The 27,994-nt window shown below is 37.1% G+C and overlaps 1 protein-coding gene across 6 annotated transcripts in view; it reads right to left on the reverse strand.

The window, feature by feature from the left end:
* Positions 1-248: 248 nt before the first annotated feature.
* Positions 249-27,994, reverse strand: part of Crag (DENN domain-containing protein Crag) — a 579,187-nt gene continuing 551,441 nt past the window's right edge. For all 6 annotated transcript variants that reach the window (XM_068225395.1, XM_068225392.1, XM_068225393.1 and 3 more), the window contains 2 exons: positions 19,293-19,492; positions 249-1,717 (listed from right to left, as the gene is read on the reverse strand). In XM_068225395.1, the coding sequence (XP_068081496.1) occupies positions 19,356-19,492 (137 nt within the window). In that variant the 3' untranslated portion in view covers positions 249-1,717; positions 19,293-19,355. The remainder of the gene's footprint in view (positions 1,718-19,292; positions 19,493-27,994) is intronic.

Raw genomic sequence — 27,994 nt, forward strand, 5'->3', positions numbered from 1 at the left:
AGACCGGAATGAAGATTGTAAGAAATCAGAAACATCAAATGTATGTACAGGTTCACCAGTCAGAAAGGTCTACTGTACAGTAGATAAATCTTGTTTGTACCAGGAGACATACGGTTTGATATATCAAAACATCTGCTAAATTCAATAAAAGTGAAAAATATACTCTGAACAGGCCTGTATTAGGTCATGGAGTAATGCTTTATAATACAGGCTCCTTAGCTTATTTCACATTATTTACGAAAATAGGGTAATTGGTCATTCTCTTTATTGTTCCAATCCCAAAGATATGGGTAGGTAGAAAGAAGCTGGCTTACAAGAATATGTACCTATGAACTAATATCATCAAAGCAATTGTACACAGTAATCAAATTTTTCTGAAGAAAGGAAAAAGGTCATATCTAAGGTTTAGGAGAACAGAACAGGACAAGAATGAAGTATTCAGAGAATACGGTATGATTCTAAGAAATATTTTTCACTTAATGAATGCATGATGAAAAGAAAATATGTCACCTTCCTCTTATTGAAAAAAAAATAAAGAAAAAAAAAAGAACAGTTTTCAGTCTTCCACTACATCACCTGTTAAATACATCTCTCTTCAGTGATAATAGCATTGTGTTGTCTGTGCCAGCACTAACACAGGAATGCAGACTGTTATGAAATGAACAAGATCTCCAAAGGAGAAAACAAGGAAAATGGCTTATCAAACAACTGAAAAGAACACTGTAATCAATCACCAGAATAGACTATGTACAATTCACAACCAAAGCGGTGAAACACACCACCACCTATGAACGTCAAACATAAATACATTACAGTCAAATTAAAAGACAATAACAGGACCTTTAAAATATGCACAATTTCATGTTTATAGGCAGCAACATGGTAAGAAACTGGTAGGTATTATCCTGCTCAGATAGACTTAACAAATTATAGAGAAAAAGATCATTTGTTTGTAACAGCAGTTAAATATTTAACAAGCTTAGCTCATATCACACCCAAACAACTATTTTGCTTCAAAGATTTGATCACAGCATGAATGGTAAATTATTACAATATCAAGGGCAAAATTGAAAATAGAAAATTTATAATACTAAATTTACATAATAAAATGTAGCATTTAAGATTTATGATATTGTGCTACAACAATTTACACAAGAGTTATAAAAATATTTCAGTTCCATGTGAATTATTACAATAAACACCACACTAATTGTTTCATTTCACAGTCTTCTACATCACAATGCACGAACTTCCCTCTACAGGAGCAGAATATTTACGTTTAAGTACAAGTCTGATGCACTAACTCACCACTAAAAAGCATGCTGGAGAAGATGAAGGGTCTGAGGGCAACAGAACTAAATGAAGACAATGCTTTAGTGATATACTACAAGATGCAATCAAATATTAAAGCTATAAAAAAGGTAAGCTTCCATTATTAAATATATCTTATTGTATGTACACGAGAGAATGAATGTCAGAATCCAACTCCTCTTCCACCAATCTTCAGAATACCCAACAAAAAGCAATCTTGATTGAGCAGTCATTCATGATTATTGCTGACAAACACGGGGAGGGCACCAAACACAGTTGCAACTGTCGGCAGGATGGACTTCAATGAGACGGACAGCTTTATTTGATGGGCACTACACCTCAAACACTATTCTGGGTGAACAACAATGCATGATCACCACCTTGGCTGAACAGTTTTTCAAAATTCCTGAAAAAAAAAAAAAAAAAAAATCTATAAATCATCTGAATAAGTTTGGGTTATATGTATAGTACTGCAAAAAAAAAAAAAAAAAAAAAAAAAAAAGGCAAACAAACACCCTGGAGGAGTGTGTAAGTTTCACAGGACAAATATACTATTGTAATACCAATAAAATTATCAGCATGGCACTCTCGTTTGTCGACATTCTCAGATATTATTAATCATCATGTATAAAAATTATGCTATTCCTCTGGTGACATTAAATACCACCGTAATCCTGTTCAGTAAGGAAGTGAAGAACCTAGGTATGACCCTGACTGAAACTCTTGATTGGTCTGCACACGTAAGAAATACATGTAGAAAGATGTACCTGAAGCTACACCCTCTGAAATGACATAAGGACATTTTGCCACAAGACATAAGGATAAAACTACTCCAAACTTTGATACTACCAATACTTGACTACTGCGATATTGTCCTCGTTGATGCTACCCGTGAACAAACTATGAAACTACAACGAGCATTGAACTCTGGTCTTTGATTTGTTTTTGCGAGTTACGATGCTCACATAACCCCTAGTTACACATTTCCTTCCTGGCTTTCCACGCACTTATGTTCGAACTCAGAAGGAAAATCTACCCAAATACATCTCTTCACTCCATTACTTCTGTTTTGGATTTATTTATTTTCATCTTCTACTCCTTCCCCAAAACTGTGTCCATACCACTGAGCAATTTCTCCCGACCTTCCTCAGACTCAGACAAAAAACAATATCTTTGGCAAATCTCAGGGTTTTGATTTCCACTCCTTGGATTGTGATTACCTTTCCAAATTCTTCTTTGATTTCCTTTACCGTCTGTTCTATATAAACATTAAAAAGGAGAGAACGTAAAACAACAGCTAAAGGTTTCCACCTATTCATTTCTATTCATTGTAACCTTAGAAAAGTTACACAAGACATGTTATTGTGATGAGTGTTTAACATCCAAATGTTACTCGTTTTGCACTGAATTTCAATAACACACACTTGCTTCATAAATTTTATCTATAATTCATATCTTGCCTTAACTTGTATTGATTTTGACTGATGACTGTCTCTCACAAGTCCAACCCCTCGTCCACGTCGTGGAAGATGGGCAACATTATCAAGTAGGGAATAGCCTGTGGGGGGTGAAGTACAGTGGGGACTGTGTGGGCCTGGAGACTGCTACAGTAGCTGTGAAGGCCCTACAGGAATCCTGAAAAAGATGTCGGCTAACGGGGCTCTGGTGAAGTCACGACAGGCCTAGCAAGCCGGTGATGGATATTAACTCGCTTTCAAGGAAACAAGGAACGATAAGCCGGACGGATGTAACAGACGACGACCCTGGCGAGGAACAGGATTACGAATTGGCACACTGAATATACAAACATTGATCGGAAAAGTAGAAGAGGTTGTAGACATGATGGAAAGAAGAAAACTGGATGTAATAAGGCTGGCAGAGACTAAGTGGAGGGGTGAGGGTAGGAGAGAGCTGCGGAATGGTTTTTGGTTGTACTGGATAGGAAATGATTAGGGAAAGCGAAATGGAGTAGGAGTGGTAGAAAGAAATGGATTGAAAGAGGAAGTAAAAGGGATAAGTGACAGGTTGATAAAAGTCAAAATAACAGTCAAAGGAAAAACCTGGGAAATTGTACAAGTGTATGCTCCACAAGCAGGATGCACGCAACAAGATAAAGATGATTTTGAGGAAGAATTGGAGAGACAATTGAATGGACAAAATAATGTGGTAAAGGGGGACTTGAATGCCCATGTAGGCATGGAAAGGAAGGGTTATGAGAACATGCTTGGAGTGGAAGGATGAGGAAATAGGAATAGGGAAGGAGAAAGACTACTGGATTTGTGCAAAAGAAATGGATTGGTGGTCGGGAACTCGTGGTTCAAAAAGAGAGAAAGCCATAAGATAACGTGGTATAGCAGTGACTGGTCTAGGAAATCCATTGTAGATTACATGATCTACGACTGGAAATGAAGAGGAATGTTATAGATGTAGGGGTAATACCATCAGAGGCCCTAAATAGTGACCACAGACTACTGGTAATGAAACTGAGAACAATGATGGAAAGGAAGAGAACAGGGGAAGCAAGAAAGATGCATAAAAATATGGAAACTGAAGGAAAAGGAAACGAAGGAAGAATATCAAGAAAAAATAAGATTGAACATACCAATGGATGATACAACAGGAGAGGAGGAATTGGAAAGGGCCAAGAGGACACTAGTAAAAACTGCAGAGGAAACTTGTGGGAGAACTAGTGCCAGGAAAAGATGCAAGAGTGCCAGGAAAAGATGCAAGGAGATCCCATGGTGGAATGACAGAGCCAAAGCGGCAGTTAGGGAGAAGAATAACGCTTTCAGAGTGTGATTTCAACAGAGGACATCGAGACAAGACAAGAATATAAGACGAAAAAGGAAGAAGCTAAAAAGGTTGTAACAGAGGAGAAAAAATGGATGGAAAAGTGGACAAACATGATAGAAGAGGATAGCAAAGGAAAGAAAAAAGTACTGTATGGAATGGTAAAGAGTAAGAGGAAAGGCATGAGGGAAGATGTTATAATGATTGACAAAAATGGAAATGAAGTGCAGGAAATGGAGAAACTCAAAGGAATGTGGAAGGAGTATTTTGAAGATTTACTAAACCCAGAAGGATGCACTGAGGAGGAAAGTAGAAGCAGGAAAGAAGTAAGAAATATGGAAGAAGAAAATGACTTAACATGGGCAGAAGTGGAGCTAGCACTGGGCAAGATGAAAGGAGGAAAAGCCCCAGGGTTAGATGAGGTGAGTATTGAGATGGTGCAGGCAATAGGAGAGGTGGGGAAACAGTGGCTTTAACGTGTTGAAAGTAGTATGGAAGGAAAGGAAGACCCCTGAAGATTGGAAGAAGGGGGTAATCATACCCATTTTCAAGAAGAGGAATAGAAAAGAGTTTAGGAACTATCAGGGAGTCACATTGATATGCCACCGTGCAAAGGTGTTTGAGAAGATTCTGGAGAATAGAATCAGAAAGAGGGTGGAAGAAAAGTTAAGAGAAGAGCAGTATGGTTTCAGATCAGGAAGGTCCACAGTAGACCTCATATTCACAGTATGTCAACTAAAAGAGCATCATTATGAATGGGGTAAGGATCTTGTGATGGCCTTCGTGGACTTTGAGAAAGCTTATGACGTGTGTGTAGAAACAAGGTATGGGAAGCCTTACAGAGAAAAGGTGTCGAGGAACAGACCGTAGAAAGAGTGAAGGAGATGTACAATGGGAGTGTCAGTTGTGTGAAGATAGGAGAGAGAACAGGCTGGTTTGAGCAAAAAGGTGGATTAAAACAAAAAAAGTGCTCTGTCACCTTTGCTCTTCGTAGTAACAATGGATGAGATAATGACAAAAGTGGCAAGGAAAATTGGAGAAGGAAAAATGAAAGTGATGATGTTTGCAGATGGGGAGAAAAGGAAGAGGATATCCAGGAACAGTTAGATGCTAGGGTAGATGAGGTGGAACAATATGGAATGAAATTTAATCCCCAAAAGAGCAAGATAGTGATCACAACTACAAAGAAGGAGAGACCTACGAGAGGGATAATGCTTGGAGGGGAACAGCTTAGGAAGGTAGAGAGTTTCAAGTACTTAGGAAGTATCATAGAGGAAAGTGGAAGAAATGATAAGGAAATAATCGAGCATGGAAGACAAACAGGAGCATTCCTGGAAAGTGTCAGAAGCCTGGTTTAGAGCAAGGATGTCCCTCAGAGAAGCAAAAGGGTGATATACAGGATGTACTATATACCTATTCTGACGTATGCAGCTGAGACTTGGGTAATGAGGCAGAGAGCCATGAATAGAATACAGGCAAGTGAAATGAAATTTATGAGAAGCATGACAGGTGTGACAAGATGGGATAAGATGAGAAATGAGAAGGTTCGAGATATAGTAAAAGAAGAGCCACTGCAGAATAGGATAAAGGCATCTAGACTTAGATGGTATGGACACATGAAGAGAATGACAGAGGAAAGGATGCCGAGGAGGATGCATGAAACGGAGATAACAGGTAAACGACCAAGAGGAAGACCAAGATACTAGTGGATAAAAGGAGTGGAAGAGTGTGTACAGAGAAGAGGAGATGGAGAGGCTTATGTTTCAAGCAGACCCGGCCAACAGCTGAAAACTGCAGATGATGATGACGATGACTGTCTCTAGCAAGACCAAAACTAGTTTCATCAAATATATGTAACTTTTCTAAGGTTACAATAAACAGTATTGAATAGGTGGAAACCTTTAGCTTTTGTTTTACATTATATTGCTCTTCAATATGGAATAATATGAAATAATATGAAAAAGAAAAGCTGGAAAGAATTCTAAACTGGAAGAAGACAGAAAAGGGAGTATGAAAATGATATATGGAATAGTAAAAAGTTAAAGATCAGATAAAGAAGCAATTACAGCTCTGGAGACAGCAGATGGGAATATAGTTCGCAATATGAAAGACATCACGGATACAATGGGGCAGTATTTTCACAAGCTCCTAAATGGCCCTAAAGAGATCTCTGCTGAGGATGTAGGACAGAAAATAATAGAGGAAGATATCCCAATTACATGGACAGAAGTAGAGCAAGCTCTCCATAGGATGAGAAGTGATAAGTCAGCAGGAGCTGATGAAATTACAGCTGACATGTTTAAAGCTGCTGGTCTGCCAGGAATGCAGTGGCTGTATAGAGTTCTCAGAACAATATGGAAGGATAACAAAATACCTGAAGATTGTACAAAAGGAGTGATAGTGCCTATCTTTAAGAAAGGGAGTAGAAGGAAAAGTGAAAATTACAGAGGCATTACCCTCTTATCACACGGCCTTAAAATTATGGAGAAGATCGTTGAAGCCAGAGTAAGGGATATGCTAGAGCCTATCTTAGAAGAGGAACAACATGGCTTTAGGACTGGAAGAAGCACAACAGATCTGATATTTGCTTTGAGGATGTTGGCAGAGAAACATTGGGAAAGAGGAAAAGACCTAATTATTGTGTTTATGGACCTTGAAAAGGTGTATGATAATGTTCCTAGATCAACTATTTGGAAAAGTCTTAGAAAACTTGGTGTACCAGAGTACCTTATTAGGAAGATCCAAATGCCATATACTAATTGTAAAAGCTGTGTCAGAATTGGAGATGGTCACTCTGAATGGTTCAATACAACCAAAGGAGTGCAACAGGGAAGTGCCTTATCACCTATTCTATTCATAGCAGTTATGGATACCATTTTAAAGGAACTAAAAGGTAACAAAGATCTTCAGCCTCTGGTGTTTGCAGACGATGTGGCAATATGGGATGAAACAGAGAAGGGAGTGCAAAATAATCTGAATGCATGGTGTAAGAAGTTTGATGATTATGGAATGAAACTGAACCCATCAAAAACAGTAGCACTGAAAATCAACAGACGTAATACAGAATGCAACATAAACATACAGGACAACCAAGCTGAAGTAATACACCAATTCAGTTATTTAGGAAGCGTAATGGCTAGTAATAACAGAGCTGAGATAGAAATAACAAACAGAGTAACCAAAGGCCCTAACTTTTACAGTATCGTTAGACACCTACTATGGGATGAGAAGGTCCCACAAAGAACAAAAATGACCCTGTACAAGTCATATTTCATTCCCATCCTTACATATTTTCTGGAAACCTGCACACTAACTTCAAAGGATTGTAGTAGGATTCAAGCCTGTGAAATGAAATTTCTTGGAACTGCCCTCCAAAAGACCCGACTTGATCATGTGAAAAATGATGAGATCCGATCTAACCTAGGTCTAAGTGAATCGATGGAGGAAAGACTTAGGTTATCTAGACTTAAATGGTTTGGGCATGTTGAACGAATTAATAGCACAAGGTTACCATGTGCTTATTTGGAAAAGAGAATAACAGGTAGACGACCAGCTGGAAGATCAAGAAGATGGATGGATCAACTGAGGGAAGACGTGGAGAGAAGAGGATGGAATTGGGAATCTGTCTTGGACAACGAAATGGTTTTGAATACGCAACTTTGGAAGACGCTCATTTTCAAACACCCTACACGGCTCGCTGGAAGGGCAAACCGATGATGATGATTAAATTTATTACCTATGATTAAAAAGGACAGTGGACAAACTGCAACCTTGCCTCACTCCTTTCTGGATTGCTGCTTTTTTTTTTTTTTTTTTCAAAGCCCTCTATTCTTATGACTGCAGACTGATTTTTGTACAGATTGTAGATAATTGTTCTTTCTCAGTATCTGATCCTGATCACCTTCAGAATCTCAAATAGCTTGGTCTAATCACCATTATCAAATGCCTTTTCTAGATGTACGAATGCCATGTCCTTTTTAATTGGATCCTCTACGATCAGATGTAAAGTCAGGATTGCTTCATGTGTTCCTGCATTCCTTCTGAAGCCAAATTGATCTTCTTCCAACTAGGTTTCAACTTGTCTTTCCATTATTCTGTAAATAATACGTGCTCAAATTTTGCAGGCATGAAGTACTAAATTAATGGTGTGGTAGATTTCGCACTAGTCAGCACCTGCTTTCTTGGGAATAGGTATAACAACATTCTGCTGAAAATCGGATGGGATTTCTCCTGTATCATACATCTTACCCACTAAATGGAATAACCTCGCCATGCTGGTTTCTTCTAAGGCAGTCAGTAATTCAGAGGGAGTCATAAATTCCAGGTGCCTTGTTCCTATTAGGTCTCTCAAAGCTTTGCCAAATTTTGACCTCAAAATTGGGTCACCAATTTAATCAGCATCAACAGCATCTTCTTGTTCCAGAACCATATCTTCTATATCTTTACTTTGATACAACTGTTGTTCCTGCCATCTTTCTGCCTTATCTTCTTTCCCTAGAAATGGTTTTCTATCTGAGAGCTCTTAATATTCATACACCAGGCGAGTTGGTCGTGCAGTTAGAGGCGCGCAGCTGTGAATCCCACTGTCGGCAGTCCTGAAGATCGTTTTCCGTGGTTTCCCATTTTCACACTAGGAAAATGCTGGGGCTGTACCTAATTAAGGCCACGGCCACTTCCTTCCCACTCCTAGCCCTTTCTTATCCCATTGTCGCCATAAGACCTATATGTGTCGGTGTGACGTAAAGCCATTAGCAAAAAAAAAAAAAAAAAAAAATTAAAAATACAGCTAGTTTTCCTTTCTCCAAAGGTTTCCTTGATTTTCCTGTATGCAGCATCTACCTTTCCTATGACCATACAATCTTCAACATCATTGCAATTCTCTTACAGTCATTCTTCCTTAGTTGTCCCGTACTTTTTATCCACTTCATTCTTTAATCACCTGTATTCCTTTCTGCCCTCCTCATTGTTTTGCATTCTTGTACTTTCGTCGTTCATTAAACAAGTCTAGTATCTCTTGAGTTATCAATTGATTCTTAGTTGATCTTTCCTTTCTTCTTAACCTTTCTTCAGCAGCCCTACTGACCTCATTCTTCACGATTGTCCATTCTTCCTGTATTGTGTTTCCTTCAGCCTTTTCATTTAGTCCTTGTGTAACATGTTCCTTGAAACAATCCCCCACACTCTTTTCTTTCAACTTCGAATGTCATTTCATGACCAACAAGTTGTGATCAAAGTCCACGTCTGCTCCTTGCAATCCAACATGTGGTTTCTGAATCTCTGCCTAATCATAATGAAGTTTATTTGATACCTTCCAGTTTCTCCAGATCTCTTCCATGTACACAGCCATCGTTTGTGATGTTTGAACCAAGTACAGTAAATATATCATCAACATATCTTGTCCAGAAAATGAGACCTTTGTGTTTGTTAATTATTTTGGTACTCACTAAGTTGTCTAAATAAATATCTGCCAAGATACCTTATGCAGGCGAACCCATTGGTAAGCCTTTCTGTCGATAAATAATGTTACTGAAAGTTAAATAGTTACCTAAAATGAATTTCAGTAAATTCTGTAAATTATTTATTTGTATTTTACTGAGTTTACTGTGTGTGTTTAAATTGTTACTGGTTAGCTGAATATCTCAGCTAAGGGAATATCAGAGTACATATTTGTTATATCAAAGGAATGAATAGTCAGACTGTAATAATATGTTGTTAAGATCTGTTACAAAATTCTATGGAAACGGTGTTTCTATCCTGTGTATCTTAAGTAGAGCCCTATCTGCAGGCAACTTTGGAATCATGTTAATCAATTTGGAGATTTCATGATCATTAAACAAAAACTGGGAGTTCTTAAGAGTTTGTTTTAACTTCTATTGTATATTATTGGTGGGAACTTTTTTATAATGGTGAACTTGATGTCTGTGAAAAATTGTTCTATTTTATTTATATAAGCTTAATCAGTTTTATTAATTAAATCAGTCCCTTGAATACTTCAGTAACTATTACATCATTGTTTTTAATTTTTTGTTTGAAACTGTTTGCTAATTATTATGTTATCTTTCAAGTTCTGTTCTTCACAAACATTGTGAAGTTCTTTATTTCATATCTTGGTCTAGTTTTTATGCTCCTCACCAATTGTGCTCTCCCATTCTCCAGCCTTCTTTCTATGAATCTTGCCCTGTGTTGTTTTCGGGTCATCAGTCTATAGATTGGTTTCATGCAGCTCGGCATACCACCCTATCCTGGACTGACCTTTTCATTTCTATGTAATTACTAAATCCTAATCTAATCTGTTTGTCATATGCAACCTTGGTCTACCCCTAGCGTTCTTACCACCTACACTTCCGTCATAAACCAAGTGAACAAGTCCTGGGTGTCTTAAAATGTGTCCTATCATTTTATCTCTTTTTCTGATCAAATTTTGCCAAATTGTTCTCCTGTCACCAATTTGATTCAGTATCCTTTTATTCGTGATTCGATCTACCCATCTCATCTTCAGCATACTTCTGTAACACAACACTTCAAAAGCTTCTATTCTCTTTCATTCTGAGCTAATTATCGTCCATGGTTCACTTACATGCAATGCCACACTGCAGACGAAAGTCTTCAAAAACATCTTTCTAATCCTTAATATCAATGTTCGAAGTGAGCAAATTTTGTTTCTTAAGAAAGGCCTCCCTTACTTGTGTTAGTCTGCATGTTGTGTCCTCCTTACGTCTGCATCATTAGTTTTGCTACAGGGAGTATAATTTAAGACTTCATAGCAGAGTACTGAGGCACAGCAGTACAGATAAGTAGGTACAGTGAGTGCAGTGCCCGCAATGGTGAGTGGACATAATCGTCTCAAAGAAGAGGCATGATCACACCTATAAAAACTAAACGAAATTGAACTCACCAGCTATATACACGCTCAAGACAAATAAATAACTAAATAAATTCTTTTTACAATTGGCTTTATGTCGCACCGATACAGATAGGTCTTATGGTGATGATGGGGCAGGAAGGGACTGAGAAGGAAGTGGCCGTGGCTTTGGTTAAGGTACAGCTCCAGCATTTGCCTGGTGTAAAAATGGGAAACCACGGAAAACCATCTTCAGGGCTGCTAACAGTGGGGTTTGAACCCACTACCTCCCCAGTGCAAGTTCACAGCTGTGCACCCCTAACCGTACAGCCAACTTGTTCAGTAAAATAAATAAATACATAAATTAAACAATAAAGCAAACAAATAAACTAATAAATGAAACTGAACTCACCATAGAATGATTCCGGTAAGATCGTAAATGTATTAATTAATTAATTTGCATTACGTGCTGATGAATATGAAATATCAGTTTCCTGAGCTACTCTCTGAAGCGAATTATATGGACTGACTCGCAGTCTTGCCTGTATATCTTCTAACCTCTCCTGTGTGAGATCTGTTCATCTTTGCTGTGTTTTTTTTTTTTTCTTGTTAATTACAGAACCAGTACTATGCCACTTGTGAATGAGTTGTTGCAAATAACGTTTTGATGGTACTCTCGAACCAGCAAACTGTCTATGGAATTTTCAAAGGCACCTTTTAATTGGTTTCTTCTTCTTCTTGTGCAAATAACACTCGGTCAGAAATATTCTCTGCGCTCGCTTGGAAATTCCCGTAGCCTGTAAGCAAAAGTGCGAAGTCTTAAATTATATTCCCTGTACTACCCAAGTAACAATACTCATCCACTTCCTTTAAGACTTTATTTCCTAATCTAATATTCCTTGCATCACATGACTTAATTCGACTGCACTCCATTACTTTTGTTTTGGATTTTTTCCCCCGTCTTGTACCCCTCCAAGACTGTGTCCATAGCATTTAACAATTTCTCCAGATCTTCTGCCCTAACTCCTAATTTTCAATTAATATATGCATGGAACTATTTTGTTTCTGATTATCTTGTCACAGAATGTCCCCTGCACCGCTGACATATAACTCTTTTGAAGAATTTGCAATGAAAGTTTTTTTTTTGCTAGTGGCTTTACGTCGCACCGACACAGATGGGTCTTATGGCGACGATGGGATAGGAAAGGCCTACCGGTAGGAGTTGTAAGGAAGCGGCCCTGGTCTTAATTAAGGTACAGCCCCAGCATTTGCCTGGTGTGAAAATCGGAAACCATGGAAAACCATCTTCAGGGCTGCTGACAGTGGGATTCGAACCCACTATCTCCCGGATGCAAGCTCACAGCCGCGCGCCTCTAACAGCACAGCCAACTCGCCTGGTGCAACGAAAGTTATTATGCAAGTTAAGCATAGGGGGAAGTAGGGATACTTGACCCAAAGCCTTTATCTCAGAGTAGGGATATTTAGAATGCATGGTGTTGGGACCACTGCTTGTCTTTGATTTTCCCTCCAGTTTCCTAAGAATGAGATTGAGTTGTTTGTTGGGATTACTGGAGGAAAGAATGAAATGTGTTTTATTCTGTTATAAGTAAATTTTGAATGGTTGAATTCTTGTTGGTCTACATTTGTGTACTTGAAGGTAAGAATCTTTGTATTAGAGTTGGGCAATACAATTCTTTTTCAAGAATCAATTCTAACGATTCATTCATACATGATATAGATGTTGATTCCCATAGGGAATCTGAAATATTTGTCCTGAATGAGCAAATTTATAATACCAATATAAATGGTCCGTTATTGGACATTATAAATTTTCCAGCTAGCTCATTCTTGGTTGCCAGCGTTTCGCCCTCGTGTGCTAGGGTGGGCTCATCAGTTGGTACCTAGCACACCTACCAATACGCTGGCTAGTGCATACCGTGGAGGCCACTGCGTAGGCTAACTGGAGCCACCGGCAGTGCCAATGCACTAAGAGACTTTGTCTCATCACTAAAAATTGATGCCTGCTTGGCCATCAGATGATATAGATGTTGATTCCCATAGGGAATCTGAAATATTTGTCCTGAATGAGCAAATTTATAATACCAATATAAATGGTCCGTTATTGGACATTATAAATTTTCCAGCTAGCTCATTCTTGGTTGCCAGCGTTTCGCCCTCGTGTGCTAGGGTGGGCTCATCAGTTGGTACCTAGCACACCTACCAATACGCTGGCTAGTGCATACCGTGGAGGCCACTGCGTAGGCTAACTGGAGCCACCGGCAGTGCCAATGCACTAAGAGACTTTGTCTCATCACTAAAAATTAATGCCTGCTTGGCCATCAGATGATATAGATGTTGATTCCCATAGGGAATCTGAAATATTTGTCCTGAATGAGCAAATTTATAATACCAATATAAATGGTCCGTTATTGGACATTATAAATTTTCCAGCTAGCTCATTCTTGGTTGCCAGCGTTTATAATGTCCAATAATGGACCATTTATATTGGTATTATAAATTTGCTCATTCAGGACAAATATTTCAGATTCCCTATGGGAATCAACATCTATATCATCTGATGGCCAAGCAGGCATCAATTTTTAGTGATGAGACAAAGTCTCTTAGTGCATTGGCACTGCCGGTGGCTCCAGTTAGCCTACGCAGTGGCCTCCACGGTATGCACTAGCCAGCGTATTGGTAGGTGTGCTAGGTACCAACTGATGAGCCCACCCTAGCACACGAGGGCGAAACGCTGGCAACCAAGAATGAGCTAGCTGGAAAATTTATAATGTCCAATAATGGACCATTTATATTGGTATTATAAATTTGCTCATTCAGGACAAATATTTCAGATTCCCTATGGGAATCAACATCTATATCATCTGATGGCCAAGCAGGCATCAATTTTTAGTGATGAGACAAAGTCTCTTAGTGCATTGGCACTGCCGGTGGCTCCAGTTAGCCTACGCAGTGGCCTCCACGGTATGCACTAGCCAGCGTATTGGTAGGTGTGCTAGGTACCAACTGATGAGCCCACCCTAGCACACGAGGGCGAAACGCTGGCAACCAAGAATGAGCTAGCTGGAAAATTTATAATGTCCAATAATGGACCATTTATATTGGTATTATCATTCATACATTACGAATCGATTCTTACGATTCGTTCACAATTCTTTCCCGGTTCTTTCGCGACTCGTTCAAGCCAGACGGAGAATGATTCCAAAGACTCATAGATGCGTGAAAGGTTTCATCACTAGTCACTACTCTGTTTACATAGAAAATATCACCAGCAACATTAAAGTATACTGAATCTCTAATTGAAATTCATTTATTGAATTTTGTCAAGCAACATAATTCGTAATACTAGATTTTACCAAAAATTATAAATGATTAGAATATGCAAAATAATTATAAATGAGTAGCTCACGTATTTTGAAATTTCATGAGCTCATGGATAGTAAATAGGCCTAAAACTGAGGGAGGTTATGGAAATCATCAGCACGTACCATAATGTTACATCATCAACGTATATTCCAGTATTTATGCCATCACTGAGGGAATCAAAAATATTGTAAACATACATCAAGTATTCGCCTGCGGTATCCACGTTGATTGGAGAATGACTGGGATACTTTCGAGCGCACGGCAAGGGTCACGTGTTGATGTGTGGTTGTCTACCGTTCGAACTGTCATTACCTCGCCTGATTGCAGCCAGACTGTTGCCGGATGCCACTGATGTTAACGTGCAGATGAAAATTCTGACAATTAAATCCCAATTTTTTACCTTTTCTATGCCTTTTGCATATAAATAAATAAATATAATGAATTATTCAACTCTTTGCTTGATTACAAAATGAATAATATAAAAGTTGAGAGGGAAAAAAAGTCTCCATACCGGGAGTCGAACTCACGACCATCAAATTACTAGCCCGAGCTCTTACCGCTACACCAACTATTGCTCAGCGTGCACACTAACGCAAGAGGACCTTACGCTTGGCCATCTGGATTTCCACTTTGGGTACTTTCATTTCTAGTCAAGCCCTGCATGTTCTCTAAATTTGAGCAAAATCGGTGGTGACGAGTAGGGAATGCCTCCTTGTTAATATAATGACAATGTTATAGTCCTAAAGACTTTACTAGTATTGAATAGGTGGTTTCAATAGGTTAACTGTTTAACATTTAATAATCTTTCCATTGCCGGAAGAAAACTTATTCAAAGGCTGTATTTTCCCTGTAGTGCCGGGAGGAATCTGGAGAATTTCTATACTGTTGCTTGGAGGAATGTGTTCAAGACAGCTTTTATCACTATAAGTAGTCCAGGAATCTAACAGTACCACACACTTCTCTTCCGTGAATGGGAAGGAGGATACTTTAAACCAATATTTTAATTCCTTTTCCCCCATTTTTCCTGATTTTGTGACTGTTACAATTATATTTCTGGCATGTAACATTTCTTTGGAAACTCTCGGATCGAAAGTTCCAGTTGCCTCCTGGAGTATAACGAATAATTTCAAGAAAAGAGTACCAGCCATACTAATTGTAGGTATAATTGTGTACGCATGGGTGAGTGCACTAACTGATTGAGCAAATATTTCTGTATGTTTCTCACCAACAAATGAGAGTCCTTTTCGTTTTCATTTCGTGGGTGAAACCACTCTGATCTGTATTGTATATTTAGAAGGGGTGTAGTCTGAAAATTGCTCTGTAGCTGATTCCACAAATTACTTTGCAACTTTATCTTTTTCGTCTTTTCGCAGATACACACGAGATACAAGTGTTGTGATTTTTCTACTTTTTTATCTGTAATTTTTCTTGAAATGACTCAACCAACTAGTAGATGTGCTGAAATTAGTTTGTCCCATTGACATTTCTGTTGAAATTTCCAAGGCTCACAGTTGCAGATCTTCATCACATACATTCCGCTTCAGCCTTCTTGCTTCTGCAAAGCAAGAAAGTAATTTTGTATGTATCAATTTCCTGTGTTCAACGGGACTTACTGATGTAGATTCTAATGGGTTCTTCCACCTGTACACTTGTAATGATATCACCTCATGACAACTTGCATGAACAGTGGTTAATAAAAGCCGCTTATAAATCCACCTTATTTAACGGTACATGTACATCTTTCCTCTTGTACGCAAGATCTACAGTTTGTTTCACTTTCTTTTGTGGACTGGAAGCATAGCTTGAACTAGTAGATTTGTAAGCTGAATGCAGTGTCTCTTCACTGGATTGATGGGAAGACGACTTGGGCCTCAAACTTGGATCCGTAACACCTCTCCTATCTGGCAATGGCTTGCTGCCTTCTCTTTCAGATAATGCAGATGAGGTCTTGCTGCTTGCACTATCACTTTCACTGTCACTATTTCTCTCCAGACATGACTCGGAGATGATGCTGCAATGATTTTCAATTAGTTCGATCACACGTCGACCCATCTCCCTTTCTTCCAAAGTTATTTCACGGGAAGAGGAGAAACCTTTTTCACAGAACTAACGTAATGCATACTCCAGAACATTAGCTGGATTCATGACTGCTCACCCAAAGGAACATGCGTTAACTGCCTGGAACAGAAAACTGAAGGTAACGTGCTCGCTTCAGCTGGTCACCAGAGCTGTCCATGTCAAGCTATATACTAACGTGTGCAATCCTATTAGACATTTCCATGTCAATTTGAGGACCTTACAGCTTGAAATGGCAGCTAAATGTTTTGTACATTGCTTTCTTATGGACCCCTCATGCTCCCTGCAAAATGTCATTGTTGGTTTTGATATGACCGCATGGATAGTTCCCTTGTTAGCACTAGCCGTACAGCATAAGGAACTGGAGAAAGATTTGTCAACACAGTATTACATATTCCATCCCAGTGCTAAATAAATGGAGGTATCTTGTTTAGATTTGAATAATCAGTTGGTGAATGTAAAACTTAATGTAAATTTCTATGGTAAGAGTTCTTCACCATAAGGAGAACCCAAAGTATCCTGGAGTGGTTTTTGAGAGAACATATCCTTCAAGTAGAACCTCCTAAACACTGCTCAGAAGCTGAGAACAAAATAATATCCCCCATTTTTTTCCTTTGCTATTGGTTTTATGTCGCACTGACTCAGACAGATCTTATGGTGATGATAACACCCTCTATAATTTGTGTGGAACCACCCGTGGATCTCTAGCAAACACCTTAAAATTTTCAGTGATGAGTTTGATTTATTCAAGTGCTGGGTACTGTTCACCAGTATGGATAACAGTCATTATACAAGATTTATTTACATGCAGATGACTGAAAACGGGAAATGAAAAAAGAAAAAGAAAAAAAAGATTGACACCCAACTGAATACCACCACATTCATTATATCTGGTCCAATAAAACTCACATCAGTGCGTTGAGCCCCACTGCTCACAGGAATAATCTGCGAGAATCCTAAGTTACCTGTGCATAGAGATCTGCTTACTCCACTCAAGGTCAATTGGTCCAGAACATAATGTCCACAATGTACAAATGACAGAGTTACTGCAAAAACTTGCATTCTATGATAGAATGGAGAGAAGTGAGGACTTCATTAAGATAAGTTCCAAATTTCAAGTTTTTAATGATTTAAACATGCTTATACATCTCTACATATATTTGAGTGTAATCTGATGATGTTCTTTCAAGAATGAAATATGTCACCCTATTTTATTTAACTTGTTTCTTTTTCAGGTAGTTTATAAATTTATTTATTCAAAATTATTTTTGGCAGACTGAAGAACTGAACAGTTATAAATTGACTGAGTTGAAACTGAAAACAGAAAGCTTCAATATCTCAAAAAAAAAAAAAAAAAAAAAAAGGTCAGAAAGGAACAAAATGAAACTGGGAATACAATAAATCAAATTGAAAATGGTCATGTAAACATAAGGCACCCAATAAATAATAAATAACAAGTACATAACAAATCAAAGGCAAATTGAACATATTATATGCCAATACAAGTATAAAGGATACCAATAAGCAATATCTGTGAGCAAATTCGTACTATATGAAGATGCATGCTGACCCTAATGCAGAATAAAATTAGCAAATGAATTAAATTCTGTAAATTTTGTAACATTATTAATTCACTGTGACATTAATGTGAATTCATTCATTTATTATTATTTTATCTGAGTTTGCAGAAGATCTGGAGAAACTGCTGAATGGTATAGACACAGTCTTGGTAAAGGAGTACAAAATAAAATAAATAAATCCAAAACAAAAATAATGGAGTGCAGTCGAATGAAGTCAGGTGGTGCAGAAAATATTAGATTAGGAAATGTTAAAGTAAGTACATGAATACTGTTACTAGGGTAGTAGAATAACTAATGATGGCAGAAGTAAGGAGACATAAAAGACTAGCACAAGCAAGAAAGGCCTTAGAAAAGAAACTTGCTCTCTTCGAACACTGATACAGGAATTAGAAAGATGTTTTTAAAGACTTTCATCTGGAGCATGGCATTGTATGGAAGTGAAACATGAATGATAACTAGCTCAGAAAGAAACGTGATGTTATAGAAGAATGCTGAGGGCGAGATGGATAGATCGAATCACAAATGGAGAGATATTGAATAGAATTGGTGAGAGGAGAATGATTTGCCAAAATTTGACCAGAAGAAGACATAGAATTAAAGGACACATCTTAAGACGCCCAGAACTTGTTCAGTTGGCTTTCTAAGGAGGTAAAAACAGCAGGGGTTGACCAAGGTATGGATATGAGAAGCTGATTAGAGTACATGTAGGATGCTGTAGTTAGGCAAAAATGAAAAGGTTAGCACAGGAAAGGATGGCAAGGACAGGTGCATTAAATCAGTCTATATACGGTAATGGCTATATGACATTTCATTATGTTGGATATTTTTGATACTGGACATAATTTCAGTGTTCATTTTGCCGAGGACCAACTGACTGATATGAAAACATGTGGAGACGCAAATTTAACAGTTCATAAATGCATGACGCAATTTTGATACGACTTCTAAAAGTGAGAGGCACTTGATTGGAGCCATTTTAACCATTCTTCATACTTCAGGATGGTTAATCCCAACAGGCCAGTCACACTGTCCAATTCTGCACGATGCTACTAACATGGTTAAAGAGATTTTAACCCCCTCAAACATGGAAGAATCAGTGGGAAGCAGCAACAGAAGTGCATTTACACAACTTCTAAAGTTGTGTGGTAGACTGAGAACCCAGCCATTCATTTATAATGAACCAGAATCCTTGCTGGTTGGCCAATGTTTCCTTGTTATGAACAGATGTGTAAATATAAATAAAGGGAGAAAAAAAAATGATAAAAAACTCAGAATATGGTTATATGATAGGACTGTACCAGCAAACTTACAAATATTCTTCATAACTTCAATGTGGTTTCCCACCAGTTCTTGAACTGATACTTCATACTGGGTCACAACTCTAGCTCCTTGAAATAATAACGGCAATAGAGGGAGGCTTGAGATGGTGGATGATCACAGCGTTGATACAGCTTCAGCTCTCTCTCGGGTAGATTACAATATGCCTGCATATATTCTCTATCAAATACATCTGTAACAGATAATATAGTTATCAACCCTAGAAATATAAATTTGAGGAACTGAAAATAGGAACTTATCACAAATAAATTGGAGATCAATGGTCAATGAAAGTACAGTAATTAAAATGAAAAGAGGTATAATAATAACTAGGGAAAAGAAAAAAGAAAGAACTCTGGATGAAACATGTATTAGTGGTACATTAAAAATACATCATCCACTGAAAGAATAACTCATAGAGAGGTATTACGGCTTCAAATAGTGCAGTATAAACTGAATCATTATGATGAGAATATTTCTAAAGAATACACAAAGCACAGATGTTATCTGTCCAATCTCACGAGTTCCTCAGCCAAGAATGTTTCCTTCGACCGCGACCTCGACGTCCATTAATTTTACCCTGCATGATCAACTGAAGTAGGTTGTATGTTTCATTCCTCATAATAAGCCTCTTTTCTTGATTGTGCACATTAACATTTCATTTCCCCTTCATGCGTTTGAATACGGCAGCAATGGAGACATTGTCAGTCCACGAGATCCGTAACATCCTTCAGAACACCCCACCTTAAAGGCATTTATTCTCTTAATGGTGTTACATTTCAGAGTCCATGTTTCAGTGCCGTACAGAAGCAGTGAATAAACATAGCATCTGACGAAGTTGTGAAGTGTGTCCTAGCTGAGGCTTCTGTAACACAGTAGATTCATTTTCAGAAAGCTAGTATGAGCCATTTTTATTCGTACATGGGTCTCTAAATCCGGGTCTAAGTCTTCAGCAATCCACCTGCTGAGGTACTTAAACTTCCGCACTTGTTCGACTGGTTCCCCAAAAATAGTCATAAGAATATGCGTTATGAGTTCTGGAAATGGCCATCACCCTGGTCTTGTCGGTGTTAATTTTGAGACTAAGTTTATCCCCTTCTGTTACGATTCTGTCAACCTGATACTGAAGACCTTCAGTACTGTCAGCCAAGATGACACTCATCTGCGTACCTCAGACTGTTGATCAGCCTACCGTTAACTTTTACTCCATCTTTCGCTTCTTGAAGAGCGGCTCGGAAGATCTGCTCAGAGTACAGCAGCAAGGGAGATAATACACATCCCTGGCGAACTCCCTGTTTGATCCTAGCAGCACGAGTCTCAGAGTTTCCAATTCTTACAGAAGCTTCTTGAGGTTCATACAGCTTTTTGACAAATGTAAGGTCTTCATTGTCTATTGCTATTGTGTTCAGAATTTACAGGAGTTCGGAATGTTTAAGACAACTGAATGCTCAGGCATTATCAGTGAAGCAGATATCTACATCTTTAGAATTGTCTCTACAATTTTGTATCGTCAGGCAGAACAAGGCCTTATATGTCCCAAAGCCCTTACAGAAAGCAAATTTATTGTCACTTATGTCCAGTTCATATTTTTTATGAATTCTGAAATGTATCATCTTTAGAAAAAATTTAAGAACTTGAATCATGAGACTAATGAGTTGGTATTAGCTACATCTAGTTGAATTTGGCTTCTTAGGATGTGAAAGTCTCTGTATATCATATTATGGTAGACTGCTCTTTGTGGGCATTTGGATGGGTGGAATTTTGTTTTATTGTGTTTGATGTTTGAGTGGGTTTTCTGTATATTGTGTACGTTAAATGATCTTCGTGTCTAGTGATGGATATTTAAAGTTAAGAACTTCATTTTGGTCCGTATTGAATCTAGATTTACGCTACAAATTGAGGATAGTTATGTCCACCTTTTCAATACAAAACAATGTGACGTCATTAACACATCACATATTTATTACCTTTCAAACATTGGGACCGGTTTCGGCATTATTTGTATGCCATCATCAGCCATAGGAAACTTAGTGACAAGGCCTAAGTACAATATTAACATAACTTACAACATACATATATATATATATATATATATATATAAATGAACATATTTTTACAATGACTATTAAAATTTTTGGTGTACACCATAAAACCTTAGATTAAAATTGGTAGCATATTTTATGCGACATATTATGACTTTATACAATTATTTGACTAAAGTTAAAGCTTTTGTCAGTTTTTATAAATATTACAAAATGTTAATAGAGCATCCAGATAACAATTTTCAATCTTTAAAAAACTTTTATAACTACTAGGCGTTAAAGATAATAGTGCATTTGTTTGGTCGATAATACTAAATTGACATGCATTAAAATGAAATCGCCTACTGTCAGATTGGAAAACAGTGACCTATTTGTACTAGGTATGGGGATAAGTTACATTATAAGTCTGTAGTAATTCTGTAACTTGCGTTTATATAGTTTGATTATTTAATAACAAGTCGAATAAAATGATAAAATCGGCTGATATTTTCTACTTAAACGAAAATAATGCCTATTAAACTTAGTTATTCTTACGCTAATACATAGTATATATATCTTTCTTCTTAGGTCCGTCTTGGATCGAGATATTTCTAGAACCTCAAAGACCTTGAATGTAATGGTCGAAGAAATTTTAGTTCACCAGTCCACTTCTATCAAGTCGATCTACATTTTATGAACATTAGCATAAAAGACGGAATATTATATTATGAACATTGCTCAACGACATTAAATTACGAAATAAGAAATTTATTCAATACAAAATCCACCTAAAACAGAGTGAACCTGCAATCAATTCTAAGAGGAACTGTTTTGCTCACTATATATCTTCACTGAAAAAAGGGACCTCTACAATGGACTATTAATGTTTTAAAGTTTAAAATATCAGCCGATTTTATCATTTTATTCGACTTGTTATTAAATAATCAAACTATATAAACGCAAGTTACAGAATTACTATAGACTTATAATGTAACTTATCCCCATACCTAGTACAAATAGGTCACTGTTTTCCAATCTGACAGTAGGCGATTTCATTTTAATGCATGTCAATTTAGTATTATCGACCAAACAAATGCACTATTATCTTTAATGCCTAGTAGTTATAAAAGTTTTTTAAAGAGTGAAAATTGTTATCTGGATGCTCTATTAACATTTTGTAATATTTATAAAAACTGACAAAAGCTTTAACTTTAGTCAAATAATTGTATAAAGTCATAATATGTCGCATAAAATATGCTACCAATTTTAATCTAAGGTTTTATGGTGTACACCAAAAATTTTAATAGTCATTGTAAGAATATGTTCATTTTTATATATATATATGTATGTATGTTGTAAGTTATGTTAATATTGTACTTAGGCCTTGTCACTAAGTTTCCTATGGCTGATGATGGCATACAAATAATGCCGAAACCGGTCCCAATGTTTGAAAGGTAATAAATATGTGATGTGTTAAGGACGTCACATTGTTTTGTATTGAAAAGGTGGACATAACTATCCTCAATTTATAGCGTAGTGATGGATATGTCTAGATAATTTAATGTATGATCTGTTTCGGTCTCTATTGTCAATTTTATGTGAGGGTCCAATTAATTAATTAATTTGTTCTAAAACGCTGTTGCTATCTGTGAATCATATACCTAATACAACAAAAATGTAATTTAACAATCTGCACCAAAATAAAATATTTCCAAGTTTGCTGATCTTCGAATGTTCAAGATGGTCTGTGTAAATTTGACAAATCTGACAAAAACCTAAATAAATTTTGAGACTAAGTTTATCCCCTACTGCTACGAAATAGCTAAACAAAACTAATCTATATAATAATAAATATATAAAATTATACAAAAAATAAAACAACCAAAATCAAAATTGACTTAAAAAACAAATTAAAGAAAGTATATAATTTTCACTTTCAATAATGCCGATGTCCATCTCATAACTAACATAATTATTCAAAAGACATAATAATAGCTTTCAAAACTTCCCGGAATAATGCTACTATTCTACATAAGACGAAATCCGTCAACAAAAACAATAAATACAACCATTCAGGAGTTACTTTACACGCTACAATGGAACATGCAAAAACACACATCTGTTTTAATATACAACTGTATAATTTATTAAGTGTTTGTAAATAGAGCATCAAGGCCATAACAGTGAAACTTCATGCTATCATACTAGAGATCACAAGCAATATACACGTTTTCAACAGAATACAGTAGATCTAATAAATATGCGAAAACAGTGCAAATGAACTTTTAGATGTAATTTTAGACCTGAAATTTTATAACTCTAATTTGATGCAAGTTTATTACAAACTGTATTATACAGATTTAGAAATAAGTGTTTTTAATATTATTGTAAATGTTGTTTTAACAGATAAGGTTCTTCAGCAGCTGAAGATGGCTTCTACTAGAGACTGAAACCAGTACTGCTAAATATATTTGTAATGTAATACATCAGAAATAAATCAAGTATTGATTAGGTGGGAAATACAAAGTTCATAATTGTGACTGTTGAGTGTAAAGTGACTTCTGAAGTTACCCGTTACTTCTTTTACATTTTTACGCAAATTAAAAACACCATGTTTACTTTGTAGGTCTTTAATTTCTTGACACATCTCCTTTATCCGAGATTCCTTACCCTCCCTTATTTTCTTTCATATAATCTTCCTTATTTCACTGTATTTCCTTAAATCAACATTCTTATACAGTATTTCTGTCGTAAGGTCATTAGACGTAATACAGTGCATTCGCTTACAGGCGGGGCTGGGAGAAACCTCGCTTGCCCGCCACTAGCCACTTGCGGGCTTGAGACGCGTCAGTCAAGGTCGAAGTATCGCTTGCGAGTATTAGCTACGCTGTCAGGTGTAAATCAGCTATCTGTATGCTTTCATTGTCTACAGTATATTACAGTGCTATCAAGACACATTAAGAAATTAATTAGTCTACGCAGTATTTACCTTGTTATACGTGATGTTGGAAGTGAGGCCCATCTGCTGCCACACAGATCTGACATTGTTTAGTAAAATTATGGTTTACAAGGGTAAGTTCTTGTTCGGTAATTTTCCCAATTTCTATAGTTATATTCTCCTTCAATTCATCTATGCTGTGCAGATTATTCCTATAAACATTATTTTTTAGTGTTCCCCACAAATAGAGAGGGAACGTAGCGGCTATAAACCCTGAGAATGATCCTTTCTCAAAACACATCAGTTAATTCGTTCATGGATTCATGAGCTGTATGGGCCGTTGCTGAATCTTATTGGAAATACCCATAAAATTTCTCATCTGATGGTAAATGGCATGAGTATTAGGGTGTGTTATATTTGTGAATTTATTGTATCTGAAAAAAAAAAAAAAAAAAAAAAAAGGCGTCCAATAATTTGCTTTGCTGTAACGACGCACCAAACACCTATTTTATCATCATGCAGTGGAACCTCATGAATCAAATGGGGCTTATATGTGTACTCCAATACCGGTACCAATTGTTCTGTCAGGCAACATGTCCTCATAGTAGAAACCATGCCTCATCAGAAAAAAAAAAAAAAAAAAAAAAAAAAAAAAAAAAAAAAAAAAAAAAAAAAAATTTAAATGAGCATCTACACTACCATCTATAATATTTTGTAACAACCAATTACAAAATTGAACTAATTTTTCGTCGTCTCTAGGCCGTAATTCATGCACGATATGCATTTTTAATTTTAGAAGTCTAGTGGCAGTAAAAATGGATGTTTTTGAAACACTAACTTCCTCTGAAATATGTCTTAGAGATTTATTCAAAGAGCGTGTGAATGATGCGCTGATTTCACCAATTTTGTCCTCCGTCAATACTCTATGTTTTCGCTTAGGAATTAAAGCATTTAGCAATCCTCTATCATTTCTTAACAAGTCGTCTAATAACAGTTTCTCTATCCGGAACTGGAGTACACGGATATTTCACTGCAAATTGTTTGCGCACCTCTCTACATGACTGTTTTTGCATATGCTATTTATTTTACGTCGCACCGACACAGATAGATCTTATGGCGACAGTGGGATCGACCGTGGCCTTAATTAAGGTATAGCCCCAGCATTTGCCTAGTGTGAAAATGGGAAACCACGGAAAACCATCCTCAGGGCCGCCGACAGTGGGGTTCGAACCTGTCGCCAGTGGTGAGTTCATAACGTGGATGGGATTGTTTAATTCTTGTTATTATGCTAAACATTTTGTGAAGTCGCCATTGAAGAAACTAAGGAACTCTCAGACATTTTCGAAGAAATCAATTAAATATTTTTTTGTTGTTGTTGTGAATTTACGTAATTTTTTTGTAAAATCGCCATTGCAAGAACTAACGAGGGAACACATACATGTGTTTCACTCGGATTCAGTTGAAATTTGGTAGGAATATTCGTGAAAGGCAGTAGAATGCTAAGGTGAAAACTACATGTCCCCAGCGCAAGTTTAAACGCCAAAATAGAACAAATAAATAGTTGTAAAATTAGAAGTGCCACGGGAGTATCTCTGTGTGGCGGAGAGGGAGGGAGGAGTGAAGCAGCGGACGTGAGCAGCGTATAGTCGGGCTGCTTGCTCGAGTCGAATGAATGACCACCCACCCCCACCCTCCCGGCCACTCTTCTTTACTACACCGCACTTCGCACATACCTCGTATCTTCCCGATTAGAAACGTCAAAGCAGATCAAGAGGTGCACATTGATTAGTCGTCCGATGAGACAACGTTCTTACAATGACAGGTAAAATCTGACGTTCTTATAGTCATTTTTATGAATGGTGACTGTATATTTACTTTAACCATGTATGGTGGTAATTGATTTTTTACACCTAGATACAAAAAAACGCCCACTACAGAAGTCATTCAATTCGTGGAATGTAGTAGTGTGCCTTCAGAATTGTTTTGCAGAGTGTGACAAAAAAGATACCCCATTTTCTGAAGATGAAAGGAATTTGGGATTGGAATTATATCGTAAGTAGATCAATGTATTTATATATATTTACTTTTACGAGAAAAACAAGCGTTCACAGGAATTGCGTTCTTGTCTCCGTTTTACAGGTCTAATTGCCAACAGGGTTCTGGATACCGATATGACAGTGGAACTGGATGGCACATTGGATATGTCAGATAATGACTTTGATTTCGAGGAAGACAATATTGAAACACCGTTATTTGACCTCGTCTCCAAAAATGTTGCTCCTAACCCTGCATCCACAACAACGGCTGAACGATGCCTGATCCCAATAACTTATAAGAATAAGGTCGTCGAATACTGGCGAAACAAAAAAAGTGGGAAACAGAGGAGTTTCGCATCAGTGAAACACAGGTTTTGTAAATTAAAGTTCTGGCAAGAGCTTTACAGGTGGGAGCAACAACTGGAAAACGGTGGCACAATGGAAGAAAAAAATAAATTTGTTACGAAGAAGACTTATCAAAAGTTCAAAGAAAGTAGACAACGAAACAAAATTGTTCACGATATAAATATTAAAAAATGGGCCTTAAAATACGCTCGTCTAGTTAACTATGACGTTTCGAGCATCTCATTCCTGGGTAATGAGTTTTAAAAAGAAATTCAAAATTGGATCAAGAAAAATTTGCAAATTCGTATCTAAAAAGTACCAATTTGAACAAGAAGATACTAATTGTAACGCGGCACTGTTTGTTGAAGAAGTGTCGCAATTAATAGAAAGTCACAGCCCAGAGTGCGTGTTTAATACTGATCAGTCTGGTTTTCATGAAGAGTTTCATTCTGGCAGGACCCATAATGAACGAGGAGAAAAAGTCGTATTAGTGGAAGCACAATCTATTAATTCACTAACTCATAGCTACACAATACAGCCAATAATTTCGGCAGATGGACAACTCCTACCGAAGTTGCTAGTGGTGTTGAAAGAAAAAAATGGCAAATTTGGTCCTAATATAGAAAAAAACTATTTACCGCACCAAATGTGTACACTTTGCCTTCAAAGTCTGGAAAACTGACCAAAGAACTTGTACAGAAATGGTTACGGAATGTTTATTGTGAGCTAGTACCAGAGTACAGTGTTTTAGTTCTCGATTCCTGGACCGGACAGAAATAAGAAAATATTTTAAATGCTAAAATTGGGAGTAAGAAAATCATTAATGTTCAAACAATTCCAAAAAGAGCCACTGGACTTATCCAGCCGTTAGATATTTTGGGCTTCCGCATTTGGAAGCAATTTATATGTATTTTGTACGATTTAATTTTGTTAAACTCGTTAGACATCAAGGTACATTTAAGAAACAACATTTTAAAAGTGCAATCTTTGACGCACAACCAGTTCTCCTCTCCGCGTTTTCATAGCATGTGGCAGTACAGTTGGTAAAAATGTGGCTATGTTAACAAGAAACCTTCACAATTTGTTAATCCAGTCGATTATTGTTTCAAAGAAGAGCCTTCCTATAATCAATGTAATACTTGTGAAAGCGACAGCACTGTAAGATGTGCATGGTGCACACAGTATCTGTGCCTTGTACACTTTTTTGTAAACAATCACTATTGCACTAATTACAATGAGTAACAAGAACTCGGGCGTGAATTCTTCAAACCTTATTGGCATTGTTGTTCAAACATCGTCCTTTGTACACTTGTTTCATGTGCTGTTTTCATATTTACGTTTTGCACACCTAATCG

The sequence above is a fragment of the Anabrus simplex genome, chromosome 1 (assembly GCF_040414725.1).
Source record: "Anabrus simplex isolate iqAnaSimp1 chromosome 1, ASM4041472v1, whole genome shotgun sequence".
Classification (NCBI taxonomy): domain Eukaryota; kingdom Metazoa; phylum Arthropoda; class Insecta; order Orthoptera; family Tettigoniidae; genus Anabrus; species Anabrus simplex.